This window comes from Molothrus aeneus, chromosome 13 (genome assembly GCF_037042795.1).
Source record: "Molothrus aeneus isolate 106 chromosome 13, BPBGC_Maene_1.0, whole genome shotgun sequence".
Taxonomy (NCBI): Eukaryota; Metazoa; Chordata; class Aves; order Passeriformes; family Icteridae; genus Molothrus; species Molothrus aeneus.
This window is the reverse complement of record NC_089658.1, coordinates 16,921,543-16,946,243: the sequence shown is the minus strand read 5'-3', so window position 1 is coordinate 16,946,243 and position 24,701 is coordinate 16,921,543. Positions and strand designations below refer to the sequence as shown.

Genomic DNA, 24,701 nt, shown 5'->3' with positions numbered 1-24,701 from the left:
TCACCCTGGGGCCTGAGCAGAGCTTCAGGCAGTGCCCAGCTCCAAAATCCTGCTCTGAAACACTGCCACGGGTGCCCAGGGCTCAGTCTGGAGAGTGGCACCAAAAGGTGGCAGTCTTCCTACCCCTCCTTGCTTTTTCTCCCTCCCAGTGTACAAATTGTCTAATAACCTATCTAATAATAGGGTGATTTTATTAAGGCTTAAGAAAAAATTATTTAATACCCATGATACTGAAAAAGTACCTGCTAATACTGTACATTATATGTAATTACTGTCTCACACAAGGACAGAATAGACTGCCAGCTATCCAACCCACCAAATTATTTACCATGCAGTGAAACAGGATCTTATGGAATAAATAAATTCTGCAAAGGTGCAGCTTACCTAGCATTAAGGAATCTTTATAATATAGGCAGTTCTTAGGTTATAGGAATTCCAAACTTTAACCCTTCCCCTCTTCAAAGAAACAGATGTTTAGCAAAGACTGATATCAAGGCATTGCTGTACAATTACAGTGTTACTCAGAGTAACACTATTTTTCATCTGTATATACTAGTGGGAAATACATATATTTGAATTTTTTCTATCAGTTTACTCCAGTGAGAGCCTAAGAAATCTGTATCATAGAATTGCACATTGTATTATCTTCACTGCCAAATCTCATTTGGCACCCACAACAAAAAAGGACTGACAGCAACTTGAGAAACCACTGACATATTCAGAGCAAGGTTTTAATTAGATCCCTTCTTGGCTGAGCATCTCCTTGCATCCTGTTAGAATCTCTATTCCTTTGCACTTCTCAGAGATATTTAGGCACAGGGAGTCACACAAATGCCTGATGGAAAAGACAGATGAGTCAAACTGTTGGAAAGTTCCCTGGGCAGCAGCTCAGATTGCTCACTCACTCCTCAGGCTTTTTCCTCCACTAAATGTCAGATGTGTCACTGATTTAGCAGCCACTGCCTGAAGAGATTTGATTTGTGCCACCATTGCCATCACTGATCTTCTTGGTTAATTCCTCTGCTTAAGTGATAACAGCAAATTGTGGCAGAGCTGGTCATGGAGCATCTCTGTGTTTTCACAGGATGGAACAATGGCATTAAGTGAAAGTAAAGCCAAAATTAAGAGAAACTTCAACCAATCTGAAGCAGCAGTTTCCAATTATGCAGAGAGGTTGTCTTTTTAAAAATTTATATGAAGTAGCTGGGTCTCTTACAGGCACATTCTACAAAACTAAACTAAAGTGGCAAACAACTTTGAGCTGAAAATAATCAACAGCCTGTAACATTGTCCTTAAATTTAACACAGAACACCTCCCTGCGTGTTCTGCAGGGCCACAAAAAGGCTGACAAAGCAAAGGTCAAATAACACAGACCAAAACACTGAAACATCAACCCACCATGAGTCCCCCTCTGACTCCTGACCCAAATCACATTATGACAAATGTAAGGAAGAGGAAAATAGAAATTCCAGCATGTCAGAAGCATTTTGGTTACAGTGTATTGCTTTTCCTATCAGGTTTATAAAATGTGAAGCAAATTCTACCTGGTATTAGGGTTCAGCATCTCTTAACTTTCTCACCTGGAAAAACTTGACCAAGCAGGTTTGATTCCAGCAGTAAATCCCTGCCACACCAACCTCACGTTATGATTTGGAAATGGAAATCAAAACCAATACCAGTGGTTTGGGATAACCCAATAGCTGGAGATAATATCTTTCAAAACCCAGAGTTTTTCCTAGTTGAAGAAAAGGTTGCTTGTTATTTTGTTGGTTGCAGAGGTAGATCAGGAAAAAGAATTTTACCTTTTAAACTATTTAGATTTGGAGTATCAACAAACATCTTTTATTTCCATTGAAATTTAAACTCTTCTTTTTAGAATATTGAGACACCCCCATATTTGCAGTGCATCTTTAAAAAGTTATCACAATTGACAAGTGTGTCAAAACCAGGAAACTGAAATTTTGATGTATTGAAAGCCAACCCATTTTGATTGCCATTCCTCACTGCTCAGACAAACACATCAAGTTTCAGAGAAATCAGATCTTCACCACTGAGAGTTTTAACAGCAATACTGCTTCACTTAATGGAGCCTGAAAACATACTTTTTCTGACAGAGGCCATTTCCAGTGGAAACTATTTTGCTGATCACTTAACCATCTTCAGACTATGCTGTGATTTCGACAGTACTTTCAGATACTTTCTTCCCTGTTTTCCAATATATGGAGAATGTGTGCTTTTTTCTCAGTGTATTAAAAATGGAGGATCTCTTCAGAAAGTCTCTTTCACATAAACTCTCATTCTGACCCATTTATTTAAGAGAAAACTGGGTTAAAAGTATGAGTGATATTTTCATTACAAATCAATCGTATGGTTAAAGAGAAAAAGGAACTTTACAGTACATTGAGGGGTATCATTTAAATATATATGTGTGTGTATATATATATAATTATTTTCCATTAAAGATTTAAATGGGTGTAAAACAGTTTTCTTTACTAGAAAAGGGTAAAAGTTAAGACGTACCTTGGTCAAGTGCCAGGCTCCAAGGACAATTATGATGCTGAAATCTCAGGGAATTCCACTTTCTGTGTTGCTTTATACTCTGCCTCTCCCACTACCTGTGGCACTCCACAACCACTGCTGGTCCCCACGCGCTGTGTGCAGCTGGAATAAGGAATATGCCATGCTCTGCCATCATTTCTATGATCAGCATGAAAGAGGTGAATCTTTGCTGGAATGAAAAATTAGGTTCATTCTTTGAACCAAAATTAGCCCAGTCTGAGAGCAAGGTATTTACAGACATTAAGTCCTTTCTCTTGGACAGTGCAGCCTTAAAAACATCAGACAGGAAGAAAGAGAAACATCTGCATTGATTTTCATTGTTTAATACTCAAGAGTGAAAAAGTGTAAAATCACAAAGCTTATACCACCACAAAAAATGCAGTTTCATTGCAAATGACCAGAACACAAGCTGCCTGCAAAGTTTCACACAGCTGACATCAACAAACCCAGGTTCAACATTCTGACCGTCTTTTGAAACACCTGCTGTTCACAAACACCAGCAGCACAGAGCTTTCCCTATCTCACACATCCTTCTTGATCTTCTATGCTCTATTTGCTTCCTAGACCAGTGGTTTACACATTTGAAAAAACAGTGCCCCACTTCTGGTCTATATCAGCATAGAAATACAGAGTTTTTACCCTTCCCAAAATACTAATTATATTTGAAAAGCGTTTTGTTTATTCCAAACTCAGCGGTAAATTTGTTATTTCTATTTAATAAAAAGCATAATATGAGCAAGCTTCAGAAGTGCATGCTGACTGAGGGTGTGTCACCAATCTGCTCAGCCACAGGATATAATCCTTATGCAGAAAGTGATCACCTTGGGTGAGTTAGTACACCAGGGAGTAGGTTGTGTTTGCTCTCATTAGTAATTCATGGACCTACAGCCCCAGTTCTGCACATGCAGCCACGAGCGTGCTGGATATGACTGTCCATCTAAAAACACTCTGCTGTCTGAAGGTAGAATTATCCAAAAGTTACCATTATGTCTAAATGTCTCAGGTTAATAAGAACTAAGTGGAAAATGGGTTGCTTATATTAAAACCTTTTTAAAACTTGGAATTTTTATATGTGAGGCAACTTTGTTTTTACAGCCTTTCTTAATGCAAAGGAACTGTGCCTGAAATGTTAAAATCTTTTCAAAGTCATGCTAATGCACATTTCCAGTACTCTACAATAACCCAGCTTCCCAATAATTGATTAAAATCCAGCTCTTAAATAGAAATAAAGTTCACCGAACAAATTTTTCCTCCAGACTATGTATCAAAACAGAAATGTATCTTGGCATAACCTACTGCATCTGACAGTGATGTGCAAAGGAATTTCTGAAGAGCTGTTGTTGCCTCAGTGGAAGCAACACTGATTTTTAATTTTTTTAAATCCTTCAATTTTATGAGTCACTTGCTCCTCACTGGTTTATTCCCTCACCTTACCTTATAATCCTCTCAGCAGGTGAAGATAAACAGAACAGTTTTGGCATCACTGTTCCTAAGGAGCACCTGAATCTGTCAGAGATTCCACAATGTATTCATAAATGGGCTTGGCATTTTAAGTAGCTTCTTGTTGGTTGCTAAATATATTTTCTGCAGATATTCTTGTATCTGCTTTACAGAGAATGGTAAGTCTTGAATAAAATTCCAAGAAAACTTACCTCATTATTTTTACCTCTCTTACTTTCTACAGACCTGACTTCTTCCTTCATGCAGTTATTTGACACTTGAAGTACAGAATCTGATTACTGGCAGTATGGCATCTAGCTGGAAAATTCTGGCTTATACATGATTATTAAACACAGAGATGTTGCCACCTTTAAAATCATACAGTCAACTAAGGAAACAAAAGTATAGGATGAGATTAGAAGTATTACAATAATTAACATCCTATTTATAAATGGAAGCACAAGCTCTTTTCTGAGCATATAGGAATAATTTTGAAAAAATATTATCTATTACACAGTGAACAGTATAAATAAGCTTAGATTACATGCCTTTAGTGCTTCTACACAACTCAGTTTCCTATTCATTTTCCAGCTGTTGGTGGAATTTCCAATTTCTACAAATGATTCCAGACAAAATGAGGAAAACGTTCAGAAAATTTTGCAGTGCAGACAAACCTCATGAGTTAATCTTTGGAACATTAATAGCTTTGTACAGTTTCAAACTTAGTAAAACTAAGGCACACATGGATTAAACTGTACTATATCTGAGAGAGCAGGGTATGTCAGTCAGCACGGAGCTTCTCAGCTTTGCATTTACATTCATAGTATAAAGCAGCAGTCAGCTTTGAGAAATCTACTTCTGTTAATAGTAAGGAATCTTGAAAGTGACTTGTCATGCCAGACTAAGATAGTCTAACTGGATTCTAAGATGGATCAGCACACACAAAACTAGGCTTACATAACCACAGGAAGAAAATCTGGGAGTCAGCACAGGCCAGGCTGGCGCTGCTCAGCCACCCCGAGCCAGGTGTGTGTCTGCTCTGCAGAGGTGGGCACAGTGAGTGAGTGTGTGCTTGTGTTTGTGAGTGTGTGTGTGTGCAGAAACAGCAGCTTCTCACCTCTGTTTGTTACTTCCATACGTGGCCAGGATGGTATTTCTTACCCCAGTGACAATATTTTGGCTGCTATTTTTGTTACTGCCAGCACTGCCCAGGTCAGGCCAGCCAGTGGTGCTGTGCTGGCTTCCAAGCTGAACTTATAAAGTCACTGAATTATAAAGTGAAATTATGTCCTTCATTCAACCAATGTGCAATTCAAGTGAAATTAGCTTATTTGCAAATGATTTAAGTAGAAGGCAACTTTGGCCTAAGGCACATGTTACAGAGGGAAAAAAAAAAAAGGAAGAAAAACAAATTCAAATCTCAGGTTGGGTTTGCAGGGGGAGTGATTGAAAAGGACATCTTGTTTGTAAACAAAGGATTATCTGGGAATGAGCTGACACACAATGGTCATAAGTGTCATCAATGTCATTTGTAAAAGTTTCCTCCTAACAGGACACATATCAGCTAATTTCACTGTGTTAGGAAATTAGGCACTATGTAATCATGTTTGACACTTCACACTTGCCTTTAGCAATACCTAGTATCAGGTAACCCATGAACTGCAAAGTAAGTTCAGGTTGCTAATGTACACAGCCACTGAATCTGTAAGGAGATCTCCTTACCTCAGTGGGAACACTATCCAGTCTAGTTTTTAAATTTGTTTTCATTTTAGAGATATTAAATATACTACTGCCTAACCATAAAATTCACTATTTCTCATCTGGAATACTGTGAGAAATTCTTACCTCAGTGTTACCTCTTTCTTTTTGCACTGCATTCAAGCTATAAAAATAATGTCATTTTTGTCAATTCTTGCTATGCTTAGTTTGATCCTACAGGATCATATTTAATTTTATAGCTGTAATAACTGTCTCTTATAATGTATGCATTAGGTATTGCATATAGAAAGCACAAAGAAATGGAACTGAAAATCAGCTACTACCACTCATTAGTCTCATATTCTGTTAAATTTGTGGTTAGTAGCTTGAGATTCAAATAGAATTGCATAGTAATATTGTAGTAACCAAGTACAATACAGTATTAAGAAAAAAATAATTTGAAAAGTCCTATTCAAGCACACATTTAATAGTTGGTGTGCTATAAAGCAAACAAAAAAATAGAATACTTTGAATTCCCCAGTAGCAAATTCCTGTTTCTATGGGTGGAAAAATCTGAAAATATGAGACACAGAACTCTGAGGAAAAATATTAATAGCATGATCTCTCCCAAAAATAAAATTTCCAATAAAATAAAATGTGCTGAATAGAAGCTTAAATTCAACACTTCTCAGTCCAGCATTAATAATCAAAATAGTTTGAGTGTTTCCCCATCCCTTTTTTTTCTCTTTAAAAAAAAGGATAATATAAAATAGGTATAAACAAACTGCTATGTAGGCTTCATCAGAGAGTCCTTTCAGAACCACTGTCCATCATTATCATTCTCCTCATCATCTTCCTCCTCATGGTCCAGGTAGACAAAAGCAACTTTCTTCTCTTCAGAAGTATCCGACCTTTGGCCGACCGTTCTTTGCAACTGCACAGTTTGATCAAAAAATGACTGTTCCACCACCTTTTCACCCTGATCTTGGGAAAAACTGGAGAGAACGTAGCCACTTCTTGTGCTTTCATTTCCTGCAAGCTGGTTGCTTTCAACGATGACCTGTGGCTGCCCAGCAGAAGGCTCTTGCTTGCTGGACACCAGCCCTGCCTCTTGCTGTTCTGCACTCTTCACTGCAGATGTTCCACCCAGGTTGGAAACATCCATTTGGAAAGTGTAAGCTGTTTCCCTGGAGCCTACTTTAATATGCTTCACAGAGCTGCTGCTCTCAGAGGACTCTGCTATTTGTGAAAGATCTTCCACCACTCCAGCAATGGGTCCTGAGAAGATGATTTCCTCAGCATGAGTTCCTGCAGGACTTATTTTAACGTGCCTGAAGGCTCTTGAGCCTCCTGAAAAGGTCTGGTCTTCCAGTTCAGTGATTTCTGTGTGCTCAGAGACAGGCCCCTGGTAGATGATCTCTTCAGCTGTCATAAATCCCTGGGGACCCATCTGGATTTGTCTGACTGAACTTTCTGCCTGTGAGAAGTCCCTCGTGCTGCTGACCTCCACTTTACCAGAGATGGGTCCTTCAAAGATAACGTGCTCAGTGTGAACCTCTTTTGGGCCCAGCCTGAAGTGCCTCATTGATCTGCTGACATCCACAGCCCCTTCAGCCTGGGAAAGGCCATCTGAGCTATTGAGTGCCAGAGAGTCTGAACCCGACCCCTCAAAAGAGACGTCTTCAGTCACTTGCCTTGATCCTACTGTGACACGTCTTGTGGTCCTGCTGAAGTCTGTTGAGACCTTCTGAGAAAGATTTCCAGAATCCATCTCTTCTACAACTGTAGTAATAGGGCCTGTAAAAATAACTTGTTCTGTGGTTTGGATTTCCTTGGGGCCCAGTTTGAAGTGCTTCACAGATTGGCTGAATTCTGACAGCCCCTCTCTCTGAACAAGATCTTCTGAGGCACTGAGCTCCAGTGTTTCAGAACCAGGCCCTTCATACAGGACCTGCTCAAACCCCTGGACTTCTGCTGGGCCAACCCTGACACACCTCTGGGACTTGGTCTCATCAGCTGAGTGTGATGAGTGAGAGGCCTCTCCATAATCTGCAGTTTCTGAAACCGAACCGTCATAAACGACCCTTTCAGTGGTGTGATAGCCAGTGCCACCACTCCGCCTCGTCGTGGAGGAGCTGTAGATCTCTTGGTCAGCAAAAGGAGTGTATTTGTCACTGTGTGAAGAAACTTCTACACTGCTCCTATCCGAGCTCTCTTTCTTCAGGGAGTGTAATGTTGCCTTCTCCTTCTCGCTTGTGATTACTTCACCAAGCTGATCTACATCAAATTCATCAGTATTTAGGGTCTGGGACAGATTGACTTCAGCAACGATGGTCACTGAGCCCCCCTCCTCCTTCTGATCAACTTTTTTGATATCAAATGCCAAGTTACTAGCATCCACTTTGCTGTCTTTTGTTAACGCAGAGAGCTCCTCTTTCACACTTTCTGGGAGACTGTCCTCCAACTGCTCCAAAGCTTCCTTCAATTGATGTTTAGGGTCCTTTGTTTCCTTGGATAAAAGCCCTTTTATTGAAGTCTGAAATTCATGGGGAATTTTAATTTCTTTTTCAATAACAATGGATTCAACATGGGATCTTTCACCTTCAGGATGCTCTTTTAAAATATGGGCACTCGCTTCTTCCCCCACCACTTTGTAGGTTTCTTCTGGAGACCTCGCACCTTCCTCTCTCTTACTTTGTGTGCCTTGCAAAAATTCATCTTGCCAAGAATATTTAATAGTTGATTCTTCTTCAATATGAATTTGCCCATAGACTGAGTCATCATCTTTTTCATTAATAATAGGATGCTCATCAGGAACAGATACAAAATATTTCTGTTCAATAGGTGAGTCATCTTCCTCGGTTACTTCTTCCACATGAGTGAAGCTCTCATGGCGCGGTTTCTTCTTTTTGACATCTTCATACGTGAAGGTGACGTTTTGTTCCTCCTCACCATAACGCCTCTCCCTCTCAGGGAATGAATCCTCCACTTCTTCTACTTGGAAAGGTGTTGAAAAATCAGTCCTTTCATCGGTGGTGTAATCCAGTGGCTCCTCTACAATCTCCACATTCACAGACACGTTCTTTCCGCTCTCGCTTCCTTTCAGGCCGTGATGGACAATATCTTCTATCTCCTCTTTGGAAGGAGTCCCCTCAACGCCCTCTCGAATCACTTTTCTAACATCCTGGTTTGATAGCTGTCCTAAGTCACCTTCATCAGAAATAGCTATGTCTTCTTGAACTTGAGACTGCACTGTGAACTCAGTCTTGATTTTCCCTTCATCTTCTTGTTCTTTCTTATCAAAATAGGTCACTTTGGTGTCTGTTGACATCTGTGAACTAGAAGACTGTGTGAAACTTTTAAGAATGTCAGCAACAATATTCTCTGCTATGCTTTCGGTTGGCAGAGCTCCCATTCTATGGCTCCCATCCCTAATTTGCTCTTGATCTTCCACACTGGACTCTGCTTCTGAAATCCTCACTTGGCGAGTTTCAGCAGACTGAGTTACCTGTTCATCTGTTTCTCTTCCTATGGAAGTTTTAACACCTTGTACCCTTATTTCTTTATTTCTCTGAGGCCCTTTGTCAGGAACAGGCCTTTCAATGCTGATTGGTATCTCAATGACGTCTTTGCTTCTTGATTCCAAGGTCACAGTTGCATCTTTTTTGCTTGATTCACTTTTCAAAGTTCTTGCAGCAGAAATATCGCTCCCTGTTACCTTCTGGCTAACTTCCTCATGGATATATTTTTTCTGCTCGGTCTTCCTCCCAAAATCGACAGTTTCTTCTATAAAAGATTTCTCATCAGTTTTCTTTTTCTCATCCTTTGTTTGTTTCTCCAGCTTATCTTTTTCTTTCAGCAGAGATGTCTTCTCATCAGTTGGTTTGCTGCCTCCTCTTTTGTCTTTTAGCGTGGTCCGAGTTTCAATTATAGTTTCTTCATATTTAGATGGTTTTGCACTGGTAATCAGCTCATAAGCTGGAAATCTAGTGAAGCCTGGTTTACTTCTTTCAGCATCAGGCTTGTGGTCCTTGTCTGATCTTTCAGCATGTGTTGACTCTTTTGAAAAAGATACTGTGGATGAAGTTGTAACTTCTGTTTTCTTCCTTTCTGGAATCCTCTTTTGCTGCATTTCAGTGCTTCTCCAGCTACTGTAGTCTGGAGTGAATGTTCTTAGTTCTTTGTGGTCTGTTACAATCCTTTCATCCTTTGTGACAGTGGTTGAAGGGCGATATGTTGAACCAAGCAGGTCTCTTCCAAAAGTTCTTCCCCCCGTTGTTGTGTGTGATCCAGCGTGCGTGGAGTGGGCTGAGTAATGTGCAGAGCTGCTCATATTTGTCACTGGCATTCTGTGCCTCGTGTCAGTGATCCTGGGAGCTGGTGAAGCTTTACTTCTATTACTTTCTTGATAAGTAGAGTAAATATCAGTGTAGTTATACAAAGTGTTTATAATATCTGCAAAGAGAACACAGGTGACCAAGCATTAAAATAATGGTTTGTATTTAAAATCTCATCAAATAGACGGCATGAACTATGAAAACATGCACTATGTTTTATGAAACAAATAATGTCTTCATTTTCAGTGGAGCTTTGTAAAGGCATTCCTGTAGGTTTTGCTTGTTAATTAAGTCTGTGCATAAATTACATTAAAGCTGAAAGCAAAGCTTTTTCTCAAGTTACAAGATCTTGCTAATTTTACCTGTTGTGCACTACTGGGTATTGTGGCATTTATTGAGGAATTACACTTTTTGTATTTATACTGATGTTCATTTACAACTTCTTATTAAATAATGTATGTTAATATCACAGGCTGGGTTTTTTGCTTCATCACTGAAGTTTCTTAGTTCCTATTGACATTTAATGGCACACTGCCAACACATACTAGAAGCTGCAAACACACACACAACCCTTCATAGCTACACAGTAAAGCACAACAAGGGAGAGAAACAAAGAACCTTTTAGGCTCTATCTATAGAAATTAATACAATGTGCCAGGAATATCTGACAGTCAAGACCAACCAGTACTGCACCACTCACATCTCTCACTCCTAAAAAGCTACCACATCTCCTCTGACTTTTGGCACTGTCCCCTGTATTATTTCTGTAATTCCTTCCCTATTCTGTGAATATGCTGAGCACTGTCTGCAGAAGTACTGGCTAGTCCAGATCCAAACTGTGCTGCCCAGATGCAGGCACAGTGCTCACAATTTAACAGCACAGGCAGATCTCTGTGAGCATTTCAGCCTGAGCCTCTTGCATTTCCTGCTACGCACACAGCCTTCAAATGTCTTCTGGGACTACAGTAATGACCCTACATTGTTAAACTCATGAGTATTATCCAGATTAATTCTGTTATTAATTGCAATGGCCACAGCAGTCACGGTGAAGGTCCATCTTATCTAAAACCCTGTTTGCAGGCACCAAGAGTAGATACACAGGGAAGAGTATAAGAACAGGGCAAATAAACAGTGATACTTCCCTTGTATACTCTCACAGCCTCCAGAGATTTGCAGCTCCTAAGATAGAAATGGCATCTTTATGTTTAGTAAGTCTTTGATTTGTCTTTCCTTACTCTGCTAAGATATCTCTTTAAACCCATGTGAACTTTTGAACACTCACAATGCCTCAGGATGATGAACTCCATATTTTTAACTACATGTGCTGTTAAACACCTCTTGCTTTATACTTCAGAACTCTCTTAAGACCTATGGGCACTCAGAAGTTCTTTAGAGCTACAAAATATCACTCCCTACGTCCTCCACTCAAGCCATGATTTTGTAAGGTATCTCACATAGAAGAGCAATATGTTGATTTAAAATATTAACACTCAAAACAAATTCAATATTCACTTTGCACTACACCCATAAAAATATACATCAGGAACCGTATAACATAATAATTTCTAGTTGTATTTAATTTAAATCAAAATTAATTTTAAAATATTCATATTTTACCTTGAGGCAGTTTCCCTGCATACTCTTCTCTCCATATAATCCATGGCTTGCTCTCCCCTTCTAACAAAGCTCTGCAAAACACAAAGGGCATTTAATTAAAATACTGGGAACAATAAGCATAATATTTTACATTTAAAAGTCTTAGAAATTGAAAAAATTATCCTGTAGGAGAAACCTGGAATAGCGGAATGTGGCAACAAGTCCCATCCAACCTGGCCTGGAACACTTCCAGGGATGGGGCAGCCACAGCTTCTCTGGGCAAGATGTTTTACAAAGAAAATGCAAAAATGAAAAAAAAGAAAAAAGGACAGCAACCTTCCTGTTTGTAAAAGAGTAGTAAAGGTGGTGTTGAAGTGTGACATGAGGGAACTGTTACAGGAGGATTTGCAAGTTCTATCATTTTGAAATGAAAAATGAAGGAAAGTATAACCTCTGCTATCAAAGACAGTGCTGGAGGAAACAATTTACAGTGTTAAATTAATTATTCCTAGTCCCTATTCCATTGGAAATCAGCACAACACATTTCACAAAAAAAGGAGTAGGGAAATTCTCTGTGTCAGAAGCTGCTTGGTTTCCTTTAATGCCATCTCTGTCTGTCCCTGTCCCTTTTGGCAGTGACACTGCAACAGCTCCCACACTTCCAGGAAGTGCCAGGGCAGCAGCCTGGAAATGCTACATCAGGTCATTCCCTGTGCAAGGCAATGCTGCAGGCAGCACGGTGACTTGGTGGGTTTGTGCTGCTCCTACCAGCCAGTGACAGCATTTCTGGGTTTGGGAATGCCAGATGTTCTGCACTGATAAGACACAGCTGCAACATCAAAGCTGGCAAGAGTAAGGCTGGAGGACTGTGATAGCCGAGGCTTCTGACTCCCCGGGGCAGGAGCTGAAAGCCACTTAGGATTGGGGTACAAACACCTCTGCTGGACATTTATGTCAAAACTGACAAAGCAGGTGTTCTAAGCATCACCTGTATATTTCACACTTCCCATGACTGATCACTTTGGCACTAGCAAAATATCATTAGCAAGGTTTTCTTTGCCTTGATGGATTTGTCTAGATCCAGAAAAAAAGCTGGGTTAGAACTACCTAAAACAGGCTCAGAGGGGCATCTTTCCTTCTATTTTGTGAGTTGAAAAAACCCACAGTAAAAGCAATTTATCTTTCTCCAAGCTGAGAGAAGCTTCAGAGGAATTAGATCCCTTCAACACATGTAATGCTCCCAAGACCAAACATCTGATCTGATGGAGCCAGTGAGTGCCAAACAAATTTCTCTGACCTGCCAGAGAAGCTGGTGGTGACACTGCAGAAACACATCCAGGAGCTGGCAGTGAAAGTGTTAACCATGACGAAGGAAAGCAGGAATGTGGGGAGTTTGACCAAGGATTTCTGGCTGCTGTTAAAACAACAGTTGTTCAGTTGCTGCAGCAACGTATGAAGTCACTAAAAATAAGTTCCAGGAGGTAACTGTATATGGCAAAGGGCAGCAGCCCACAGAAAAGCTGGATCTGAAGTGTTACTACTGAAAGTGAAAGGCAAAGCTTCCTGAAACCTCTGTAAAACTGGACAGAGAATCAGAATCTCACTGGGCACTTTATAATATGTATGACCTCACACTTATCAGAAACCCAAGAAAATGTTAAACAGAGCTTGGCGTACTAAACTGGCACGAGAAAGGGCAGGGTACTGTACTGAGCCAGCAAACTCAGCTTGTGCTTGTGCTGCTCAGCTTGACCATAGCTTGAGTTTATGCAAGTCATTTTCCTTCTCTATTCCTCTGCATCCTTTCCTAATAATAGCCTCTTGGTAGTAAAGTCTGCTTTTAAACTTAAACTGCCCAAAGAATTAATTTCAACTGTATGAACTTTAAAGCACTCATAGTAATAGTAAAAAAAAATTTCTCCAAGCAGCACTCTTCTAAAAAAAATAACCATGTCAGCTACTTCCTGGAAATCGGGTCCCAAATGACATATACTCCTATTTTGTTAACACTTAATTTAAGTGTTACCAGAAAATAATCCAACTGCACCATTAGCTCATCTCATTATTAATGTCATTTATCTAAAGTTAGCAGGGACATGCTCGTCAGCCTGTGCTGGATGACAACAGAAACAACCAGTCCATGAGGGCAGGAGGAGGAGATAAGGTGGTTGGGGTGGGGAGAGAGAACAAAAGGATGTAGTGCAAATTTTATTATGGGCATTCAGGACAGTAATGACTTCATTTCAACTGCAAAAACAAAAAAACAACACTACAAAATCTCAGATGGGGCAGTTGGCCAGCAAGCCATAAAAACTCATCCTCTCTATCCTGGGTATTTGCTAAGGAGTTACAAAAAATCCCACCTCTCCAGGAAGGGAGGTCAAGGCCATTCCACATCCTTTTTCCATCCTCCCAGGACGGGAGGATGAGGAGTGTGAAGAACAGCAGGTAACTGCATGTTAAATTCCCCAGGTGTTGAACACTCAGCGTGTTCTCAAAATAAAACCCATACAGGATTGGAACCTATTGGATGGTACAAGTTATAAAGGGGAAGTAACGAGATTGACTGAAAAGGCTGTGGTGAGTGGATCAGAGGAGCTTTAATGCTGGTGATAATTCTGTGAGAGGAAGGCATGGGAAGGGTCAGAAGTGTTGATGAAGGAGTACAAGTCAAAGTTCACCTGGCAAGTGTGTTCAGAGATCCTAACAATGACCATGGAAATAAAGTTGTGCAGCCTTTGGTGCTTCAGAATGCAGGGTGGTAACCTGAACAGAACACTTGTATGACACTGGAATTTCAAAGTGAAATATTTTACCCCTTAACAACATATTTTAGAGAGGACAGAAAAGCTCCTGAACCTATTGGTACAGGCTCTGGGCAGCCTCTGCTATGTGAAGAGAAGTTTCTGCTAGCTAAGGAGAAAGGCCTGAGAGTAATTCAGATTCTAGGCAGGTTTTCTATCTCTTTTTAAAATCAAGATTTTTACAGGGTGACTAATTCACCACTTCTCTCTGGAAATAAAACCTAAGCATAGTTAAGTAGCTGTGGTTTTGAAGGGTTCCAAGGACACAGAACAAAACTGTGAGACACTTGATAAATATTTACTTCAACAGTGAGAAAAGGGCTTAGGAATGAATATTCCCATGAGGTGTAACTCCACAAGGCCACATATTTCTGTTCCTGAGTGAATCTCGGCTCCCAGAGCAGGAAGGGTGAGCAGAGTCAGAGAGGAAATACACTTGGACCTTAAGGAAGGGTGTTCCTTGCAGCAGTGATCCTTCTTCCCACTCCAGGAGCAATGGTGACTAATGGAAAGAACTGACCTTGTAACAGAACTGCAGGAGTTGTGAAACAAAGAGAAAAGAAAGAGGGTGGGAGATAGAAAGAAGGCTCCATGAGCAGCTACCACACCCTTAACCTATAGGGCCAGGAGGAAAGGAAATGCCAGGGCCTTGGTGGGAAGCTCTCCATGGAAAGTTCAGGATGCTGGACTGAATGTGAATAGGTGCCTTTTGTTTCCAGTATGCATAAGCCAGGGTATCTGCCAGCATCCTCTGTGAAAACCAGCTAAAGCTGTGCTCACAAGCCCTTTTCTCCACAGGTAAAAAGACCTGGGAGAGGAACAGGATTTGAAAAAGCACATGAGTGAGCTGTCCAGAATTGTCCTACTTGACTTTATGGACTGGGTCCCCTCCCACACAGGGTTGACAGAGACACACAAGAAGAAAGGAACTATTTTCTTGAATAAAGGGAGAAAAAGAAGAGAAGGGGAATAGGTAAAACTGCATAAATGTAAAACCACAAAACAATAGCTTTTCAGCTTCTGATATTTTAAATGAAGTTTGTTTACTGGCATTTGGAAGTTTTTTATCTGTAGCAAGGCCCATTCTCTTATTCTTATCTCATCTTCAGTGGGCAGATGCTAATTTTTCCACTGACATCTGCCTTGCCAAGGCCATCAGTGACCCAAGCTGCATTCACATCCATCAGATGAAGAAATCCTATGGATTAAGGAGCTTCTGAACTGGACAACAAACACACTGCAGGTGATGCTGAATTGTTCTACTTTCATTAACCAGGACAGGGAATCCTTGGACAAACCAATAATGCTCAGATAATCAGTGATACAACTGTAGAGAAATTCCAGAATTTCATGGGCTTACAAGGTTTTCAAACAACTGAATACCTGGGAATTATCATTCCTAGTTCTGGATGAATACTAATCATCAAAACAACTCTGATAATTCTGTTATTGTGACAGTGCCAATCCTGTTTTGCAGATGAATAAACCAAGGGAGAAAGTTTAACAACAGCAGTGAAAGTCAACAACAGAGCTGGGATTAAATTCAGAAGAATCATGTTTTTTAGCAAAGTTAACAGAATTAACACACCCAGATAAGGATCACAACTGGCCACCACTTCCACAGTAATGCTCCAGACACTACTGGCTTCCCAAGGATCACAGGGATCCCACTCCAACAAACATGAAGAAACACACTGTTGCTTATCAAGTGACTGCAGATCACTTGTCCCTCACTGTCTGTGATTTTATCTCCTCCAGAAACCAGCCTTGGTCTGTGCCTCCTTGCAGACAAGGCATCTTGAACAGGCTGTTGGTGCTCCTTCATGAAGACATTCTCTGCTCACTACTCCTTATCAAGCTACTCAGAAGTTATTTCAAGTTTCCCATATTTTCAGTTATGCAACTGAAATTAAATTTCAAATGCATCAGTGGATTGATAGTCCTCACCCATAACGCAGCTGGTGCTATCTTTATCCAGACTTACTGGTTCACACTCAGGACACAGCATTAAGGCTTTATTTATTAAATATAATATATGCACAGAAGCATATATTATATTTAACTGGAAATACCCCATCTATTTACACAGGTTGAATATTAATAATGCACCCAGTGTAGACAAGGTAATGTCAGAGGCAGTCTCCTCAAAAAAATACAGAAGTAGCCTGATACTAAATTTTCACAAATAATCCCTTTCCTCAATAATAATTGCACATCTCTCTGTATTTGAAGATCAGTATCTCAATGAAATTTGTTGAAAATATTGTGCTATTTGTAGAAAAAACACATCATCTTTACAAGAAGGAAGGGTCTTCCTCCAGTTCATCAGTTTTGGATTATTTACGATTTTTTTCATTCCAAATCAGTTTTGTGCCACATACATCATGATTCTTGGATTTTCAACCCCACAACTACTCAGCTGGTAGAGAGAGGTATAGTCCTGAAGATTCATTAACAGAGATGTGGTTTGCTCTTATCTCACACTTGATCTAAACATGTTTTCATGACAAATCAAGGATGGAGAAATCCAGGACTTAATCAAACAGACTTTTACGTTATCTTCCCACTATCCTACAACTGCACCAAGGATGGGGAACTCACTGCTACCATCAGAGCTGCAGGTGGTCACTAATCAACATATTTAAACAATGAAATGTGCAATGTAAGTTGATGGCAACTACATAACCTCAAGTTTTATTGATTGCAATTTAGGGATATTGTCTCCTCAGTTTGTAACCAAATATTGCCCCAAAAATCCCCATCAATCTAATATCCACTCGACCAGGACTAAGAAGGTTTCTTACATGCCACGATATTTGTACCAAGTTAATAGGATTCCTATTAATTATATTGGCTTTAGAGCTTTGAGACTCCCAAAGTCACTGTTTAAATTTTAAATGCTGGAAAGAAGATGAATGGGGCTCCCATATCTATAAAAAGGGATTTAAATTATCCTCTGTCTAGACAATAGTGTGACCACAAATCTTACCTGTAGGTTTCAATTTCAAGGATGAGGCCTGCTTTCACCTGCAGGAGTTCTTGGTAGTCCCTCAGGTAATCTGTGATTGACATGGTCAGGAACTGCTTTTCTTCTTCCAGGGCATCAATTATTCTCTGAACAGAAAAAAATTATTTTTAGTTTTGAAAGAACATAAAAATCTGTACACTTCAATGCCTTAAAACATAAAAATTTTAATTAAAAAAAACTGATACAAAAATACATCAATGCTCTATCACTTCAAAAACCAGAAGAAATCAGCTCCATGACCTCCTCATATACAAGCTGAAATAAATTGTTCCTGAAGCAAGTTTTATGCTAAATTCATTTTATTCCTTACTAAGCTGGTTAAATTATTTCAGTCAAACCCATTCAGATGCCCTGTGCAAAAGTTCATAAGCACACATTGCAAGGAAAATACACTTCTTCATAAGACTTATATGTGACTCATTTGGTCATTTTAAGACACACTTAAATCACACTTGAGATCAGAAATTTCAGCAATTGCTTTGCCATGAGAAGCTAATCAGTATTTTCAGTTCCACAGATGTGTGGGTTCAAACCAGTTTTGGAATTTGAGCATCTGAAGACACTCACAGTGCCCACAAGGTAAAAGATGAATCTCCATTGATTCCTTCAAGTCTTCTGCAGGATTTTGACACCTGCTTTGAGGCCCACACAGCTCTCTCCTAACTGCTGCTCAGAAGATGGATAAAAGACTGCTCATTTTCATCTCAATGGCTATATATGACCTTATGCAGCACAAACAAATATAAAAGGTTATGTGTATTTACACTAAATGGCAGAAGGAAGAAAATAATAGAAAGTGCTTTAATCACTGGTGTTGCCTCTCACATGAAGGGTGAATTGTCATATATATATATATATATATATACACACCAAATCTAACCTTGCTAACTAATGCTATAGATTGCACTTTGTTCTGGGGGCTGGGAAGACAGAAACTAAATATCAACAAAGGCCCAATTCTGTTTTGTTCACATCACTCTGCACGATGCAGGAACTCTGAAATGTCATTTACAGAGCAAAACCTCATACACATGTACAACATTGAACAGGAATTCACAACAGTGTATTTTAGATTTCATGCTGAAAACTGCTTTGCAATCAAACTGGAAAATCAAGGCACTGATGGTTTAGTTTTAAAAAATTCAAAATATATCACTGATAGGCAGCAAGTGCTCCAGTATCACAGTATGTGCAATAGCATAAAAATGAAGATACAGGGGACTCTGCTGTTAATACCAGCATGATGTGCTAGGCAGAAGTAAGAACTAAGAATATATATAAAGTGCTGGCATGTCAAACATTAATAGTTTTGGGGTTTTTTAAGTAAAACTAAAAAGAAAGCTCTATGCAGGAAGCTGCCTCTATTTGCCTATACACGTGGGTACAGTTCTCTATATAACACATGAATTTCTTTCTTCATTTGCCTTTGCAGCTCTTGCTAAATGATTACACTGATGTTTCCCCTGATATGACAATCCTTGCCTACAGTCTTCAGTGTACTTAAAATTCCCCTTTTATGGCAGAAGACAAATCATATCTGCATATCTGAAAGAGCACCACAAAGCCCTCAACAGCCTCCTGCAGACCCCAGTGGAGGCACCATCCCATGGCCAGGCAGACCCTCAGCAGCTCTGAGGGAACAATCCTGGTCAAGGACAGCACAGACACAATGGAAAATACCGAGGTGAGAAGGCAAGAAAAGTACAAGTACTGTTTTTAAATGGAAAAGGCTATCCAGCAGGAATGGCCAGGGTGCAACAGAACCAAGAGTCAGCAGAAGGTGCAGAAGAAAACCAATCCCTAAGAGCTCTGATACAAAAGTTAAATGATGCAGATGTTTCTTGCCTCCACAATTAAACTCAGAATAACCTATACGTGTGCAGAGCTTTAAAATGCAGTCCCAGAAAAATCCATACAGGAAATTTCTACACAAGACTACAGAGTATGGGGAGCTCTGAAAGACAGGGGCTGTTCAAACCTATCCAACAACACAGGAGCTTCAGTCCCTCACCCTCAAGTTCTTTAGTCTGGGTTTGAAAATCCACCTGGATTCTGCCCATGGGGCTGGGGAGCACTGGGGATCCAAGAGCTGGAGCTCATGATTACCATAAGGGGGCACAGAGCCCAGCCAGCTGTGCAGTAGTTCCAAAGGAATTCATTCCAGTGGGAGCAGACACTCTATAGACTGGGTGGCAGACACCCAGCCCTCCATCACTGATGCTCAAACATAAAGCAGAAGACAACTGGCCTCAACTTCTGTCTCCAAGCACACCAAAAAGCACAGAAACCAACCCATCAAAGTCCAGCAGATTGTGAGCCAACAAACCCATTTTGCAAAAGGTAACCTCTACTTGGCAGATCTGGTGTTTTCTTCACACAGGACTCTCTTGGAAAGATCTGCTTCCCAGCCACATCAATCACAGCCCCCAAATCTCTGTGATGTCCTGCTAGGACTAAGTAAAGGAATAGAAACTGTTTTCTCACCCTTCATGTGCTCCTTTCCAGGCAGCACTGGGAAATTTTAGAAGGGCAGCAGGGGGGAAAGAATTTCCTTGGGTTGTCCAAGCTGTACCTACTGAGGGAATAGAGGATTCCAGGCCCCAGCCCTTTCCATCTGGAACTATTTACTGATCCCATAGCTCATTCATGGCTCAGCAGGGGAGGAACTCACCCTGCACTTGCCTGGCTTGAAACTGCTACACAGAGAAAGGCACACGACATATCAACATTAAATGTGCATTTGACAAGATGTTTTCTCCTTCTCTCGAGCTCACAGCACTGACACAGGAAGTGATCCTAAATCCACTCTTATCAGTTAAAAATATCTGCCTCATTTCAGAGCAGCAGGATGGGCCATGGATGGTTTTACATACAAATAATTCAGGCTTTTCAAACCACCAGGAGTTTTTGTATCACTATTCTCATGGCACACAGCTAAAATTATGGAAGTAAGAGATCTACTGAGTTCATCCCTTTAGCACTCAGGACCAGTGAAAATTTTCCAGTGTATGATTTACTGCCTGCCTGGTTCAGCTGCATTATAACTCCAAATACTTTTTTCTATTTAACACTGCTGAAAGCTTCAGCGAGGATAAGGGCAGTTCAGGAGGCAAAGATGAACATATAAGGCAACTGGATGATATATGGAAAATATGAATAAATCTAATTGCCATTGCAGCTGCAATGAACAATAATAACTTGACTTTAATCTGCACATACATATCATTTCTACATGACACGCTACAATAAATAAGCATGGAATTGATGCTTTTTAAAGAGCAGTTTAAAACCCATGCTGAACATACTTCAACCAGTAAGAGAAATGAGTGAGAAAAAAAAAAAGCTTTGATCCCAAGAACGGAACCTGAAACAGCTGCTTCTACGCATTCCATAATTTTTCTTCCTGGATGTGAGGAAAAGCTTTTATTTCTCATGTACAGGAGACTGGCAACTGCAAAAAGGCCTTTCTCATTAAACCCAAACACAACATCCTTCAGAATTAATAAACCCTATGACATATTTGAATATATATCTAGATAATATTCCATTTCTGGTGAAAATGGTCAGATATTTTCAACACACTTTTTTCTTCTTGTATTACTAAGATTTGAAACTATTTTTCCTGTAAAATCTAAAGATGCCAAACATTCATGAGAGTACCAGAGAAGTCTGCAATTTTGGTGTCAAAATAACAATCCATTTTGGAGCATTGCATCAGGACCATTCAAGAGCATCCATTGATTTGGATTATTTGACTTCTGCAATAGACTGCTGTCATCTACAACAGGTTTCTCCAGTTGCCCTTTCAAAGCAAATTCTTTAGAAATACAACCAGATACAGAGATAACTGGTTTAAAAACACCTCCCTGAGCTGAAAAAGTTAAATAGAAGCTATTCTCACTGACTGTAGAAGAAAAACTTGTGGCATGGGACAGCAAGCTATACAAAATGCTCTCTTTACTCCATATTTAGAGGCCTTCCGTTTGAGCAATAATTACTCTCCTTATAAAACCCTAATAAAAATACAGACAGAAAGAAGGTCATGTTTTGGAAATCTAAGAAACTTTAAATATAAAATGGAAAAAATTAAGAGGTTTATTTCTTCTTTACATTTTCAGTAGGTTTTGCCTGTTGGATAGATTTAATTAATGAGGGATTTACATATGTCATCTTCTACAGCTTTGGGAATGTTTACATATGTGACTGTCAGAATGAATTGTCCTGTCAAAACCAAAAAAAAAATTATTTAAAAGTTAAGAGCCTTTCCAATTACTTCTTACATACCTAATCTGTCTCAGTTCACAGCATCTGCAAACTATGCAGCTTCCAAACAATCCAGCAGAGTACAAAAACCAGACACGCACACAGCCACAGGTCCCAGTCCCTTCCCAGCTGCCAACATCGCCATAATCTGCACAAAGCTGGGCAAACACGGGGTTCGGGCACACACCGAGCTCCAGCAGGGTGTTAATAAAGGGTCTAACAACGAACAAAAGAATTGTTACCCTCAGGAAATGGATGGATGGGCTGCATGATCTAATATGTGCTCTCCACTCCGAGCTGGATGAGCGGATACTCCGCTGTTCCGGCAGGAGCTGATCCCCTCCCACACACGGGGGATCACACATTACACGGAACATCACCCTGACACAAACAAACCCCCAGCTGCACATGCTCTAGGCCCTGTTTGACACCTCCAACATCTTCTCACCTTTACACAAACTTTTCTTAACTATGCTGGGGATCACAAGCTTTTCCCGAGGCTCAAGGCACACTGGAATGGGCGTAAAACAGGAAGAAATTCCTGATTATTTCTGTGATGGGGACAGGCCACCCTGAAGTCTCAGGGCCGTGTCCCACGGTTCATTTGCTCCAGGGATTGCTCCGTGTCCCAAGCGCTCCTGCCAAGCCTGCCAGGAGCCTGGCAAGGCCGTGTGCCCGCTCCATGCTCTTGGCCACCTGCCGAGGGCAGGTTGGGAAGGCAGCACCTGTCACCGGGATGATGTCCTCAGGGTCACTGTCCCCTTTCTGAGTCACACCCTTCGCTCCCCAAACCCCCGGGGCTCTGAGGGACTCCCCGCCCCACACAGAGAAGGGCTCAGCAGCAAAAGGCTCCTGCTGGGCCACCTCCTCCTCCAGCCTGGGGAAATCCCACTGCCAGGAGGGAAAGCGGGGTGGTAAAGCCTGGACCACACCGAGTGAGAGCGGCTTTAGCAGCTCCCGGAGCAGAGCGAGGAGGAGGGACGGGAAAGTCGGGCTCACATCGCGCCATGGATCAGAACTGAAGGGAAAACGCGAGGGACAGGAGCGTCAGGTGAAGCGGGAGAGTCCCGGGAGCGGGGCCCATGTGCCACCCACCTGGTACTCCTCCAGCTCGGCGCCGTGGCGGTCCTGCAGGGCCAGCATCTCCTGCTCCAGCCGCTCCCGCAGCGCGACCAGCTCCTGGCCCTGGCGGTGCAGATCCTCCAGGTGCTGCCGGCACTGCCGGCTCTCTTCCCGCAGCAGCTCCAGGTTCTCCCGGTTGCGCTGCGCCTCCTGCTCCTGCAGCACCTGGATCTGCTCCTGGTAGCGCAGCAGGGTCTCCCGGCAGCTCTGGTTGAGCAGCATCTCGTAGGTCTCCTCCAACTCCTCCAGGCTCAGCCCGGCCAAGGGAGGAGGCAGGGCGGCCAGGTTCAGCCGCAGCTCCCGCATCTCCACCGCCTCCCGCCGCTGCCGCTCTGCCATGTGCCCGTGCTCGGCCTGCAGCTCCAGCAGCAGCTCCTCCAGGGCCACGCACTCGCCCCGCAGCCGCTCCAGCAGCGCCTGCTGCCCGGCCAGCTCAGGCTCCAGGCGCCGCCGCATCCCCAGCACCTCCGCGCCCAGCGCCCGCAGCTCCTCCAGCTCCCGCCGCAGCCCGTCCCGCTCCAGCTCCGCTTCCAGCTTCGCCCGGCTCAGCTCCTCCAGCTGCATCCGCAGCCAGGCCAGCTCCTGCTCGGGCACCTGGAGCCCGATCAGCTCCTGCTCCCGCAGCTCCGCCAGCTCCCGCGCCAGAAAGCGGTTCTCCTCCTCCAGCTCCCGCACGCGGGTCACGAAGACCCGCAGGCGGGAGTTGAGCTCCTGCAGCTCCCTCTTCTCGTCCCATCCCGGTTCCCAGCGCCGCCACATCTTGCCGGGCCGCGGGGTCGGGGCACGGTGGCCCTGGGGCTGCGGGCGCTGCGCGGCTGCGGCGGGAGCTGCGGGGTCTGCGCGGCACCGGGACAGGCCCCGCCCCTCAGCCCCGGCCCTCAGCACTGGCCCCGCCCCCGCGCACTCGACGCCGCCCCCGGACCCCGCCCTTCTGCTCCGCGGCGCCCCCTGCCGGCTGCTGGCGGCTCCCGCCAAATTCCTGGGCGGGAATCAGAGCCCGGTTTAAGGGGCAGAGCCCGGCTTAAGGAGCCAAGTCCCGCTCGGGGAGCAAAGCCTCGTTCAGAGAGCAAAGCCCTTCTAAGGGAGCAAAGCCCGGCTCGGGAAGCAAAGTCGAGCTCAGGCAGCTGAGTTCAGGGAGCTGAGTTCAGGGAGCAAGGCCAGGCTTGGGAAGTAAAGTCAAGCTCAGGGAGCCAAATCCTGCTCGGAGAACAAGGCCTGTTTAGTCAGGAGCCCGGCCCTGCTTAGGAAGCTCCCAGCATTGCTGTCCTGATCCCCTTTCCCTGGCATTCTCCTCCTCCTCCCTGCTGGGGCTCATCCTGCACTCCCAGCACAGCCCCGGGTGCTCTGCTCCCCACGAGGGATTTCTGGATTTACCCTCTTTGCCATCACCTGCCGCTGTTACTGCACCGTGCCTGGGCTTATGTTTACATAAAGTGTCAAATGCCACTTCATAACACTACTTTTAAGTGGAACACCTCCAATTTTGGCTTCGTGTCACAACCATAAACCTTTGCCCGGCAGAAGAACATCTCACCTCGGGGCTGAGGCGCCTGCAGCCTGCGTGTCCCTGTGCCCGCTTCTCCCGGCCTCATTTTGCACCATATAAGGGCTGGATCCAGCTGGATCCTTTCATTGACTGCCTGGAACTCAGCAAGGAGGCAGTGAAGCATCACACCCTGTATTATCTACCAAATTAGACAAAAAAGACAAGGAGTGACTCATTTCAGCCTTTCTCATCTCCCCAGGCATTCTTCTCTCCCTCTCTGACACACACACATTTCTATTTCACCCAGTGCTGCAGCACTGGGAGCTCTGCAGAGATTTGCTGCTTCACACAAGGCAGCACAGCTCCC

General features: G+C 42.5%; 1 protein-coding gene across 1 annotated transcript; it reads right to left on the bottom strand.

The window, feature by feature from the left end:
- Positions 1 to 2,867: 2,867 nt before the first annotated feature.
- On the bottom strand, positions 2,868 to 23,623 carry SYNM (synemin). The gene is made up of 4 exons (XM_066558927.1): positions 22,822 to 23,623; positions 17,425 to 17,549; positions 11,653 to 11,723; positions 2,868 to 10,153 (listed from the first exon to the last, which is right to left on the bottom strand). Exons 1-4 carry the CDS (start codon positions 23,605 to 23,607, stop codon positions 6,513 to 6,515), a joined length of 4,623 nt encoding a protein of 1,540 aa, XP_066415024.1. The 5' UTR covers positions 23,608 to 23,623; the 3' UTR covers positions 2,868 to 6,512.
- Between the last annotated feature and the right edge of the window lie 1,078 nt (positions 23,624 to 24,701).

What these genes read in the sequence shown, in the direction of transcription:
- SYNM (XM_066558927.1), bottom strand. Translation starts at nt 23,607, where the DNA reads ATGTGGCGGCGCTGGGAACCGGGATGGGACGAGAAGAGGGAGCTGCAG. An exon ending in CCGAGCTGGAGGAGTACCAG is followed by an intron (nt 17,550 to 22,821) that starts GTGGGTGGCACA and finishes TTTTCTGTTCAG; the next exon opens with AGAATAATTGATGCCCTGGA. An exon ending in CTTGAAATTGAAACCTACAG is followed by an intron (nt 11,724 to 17,424) that starts GTAAGATTTGTG and finishes TGTGTTTTGCAG; the next exon opens with AGCTTTGTTAGAAGGGGAGA.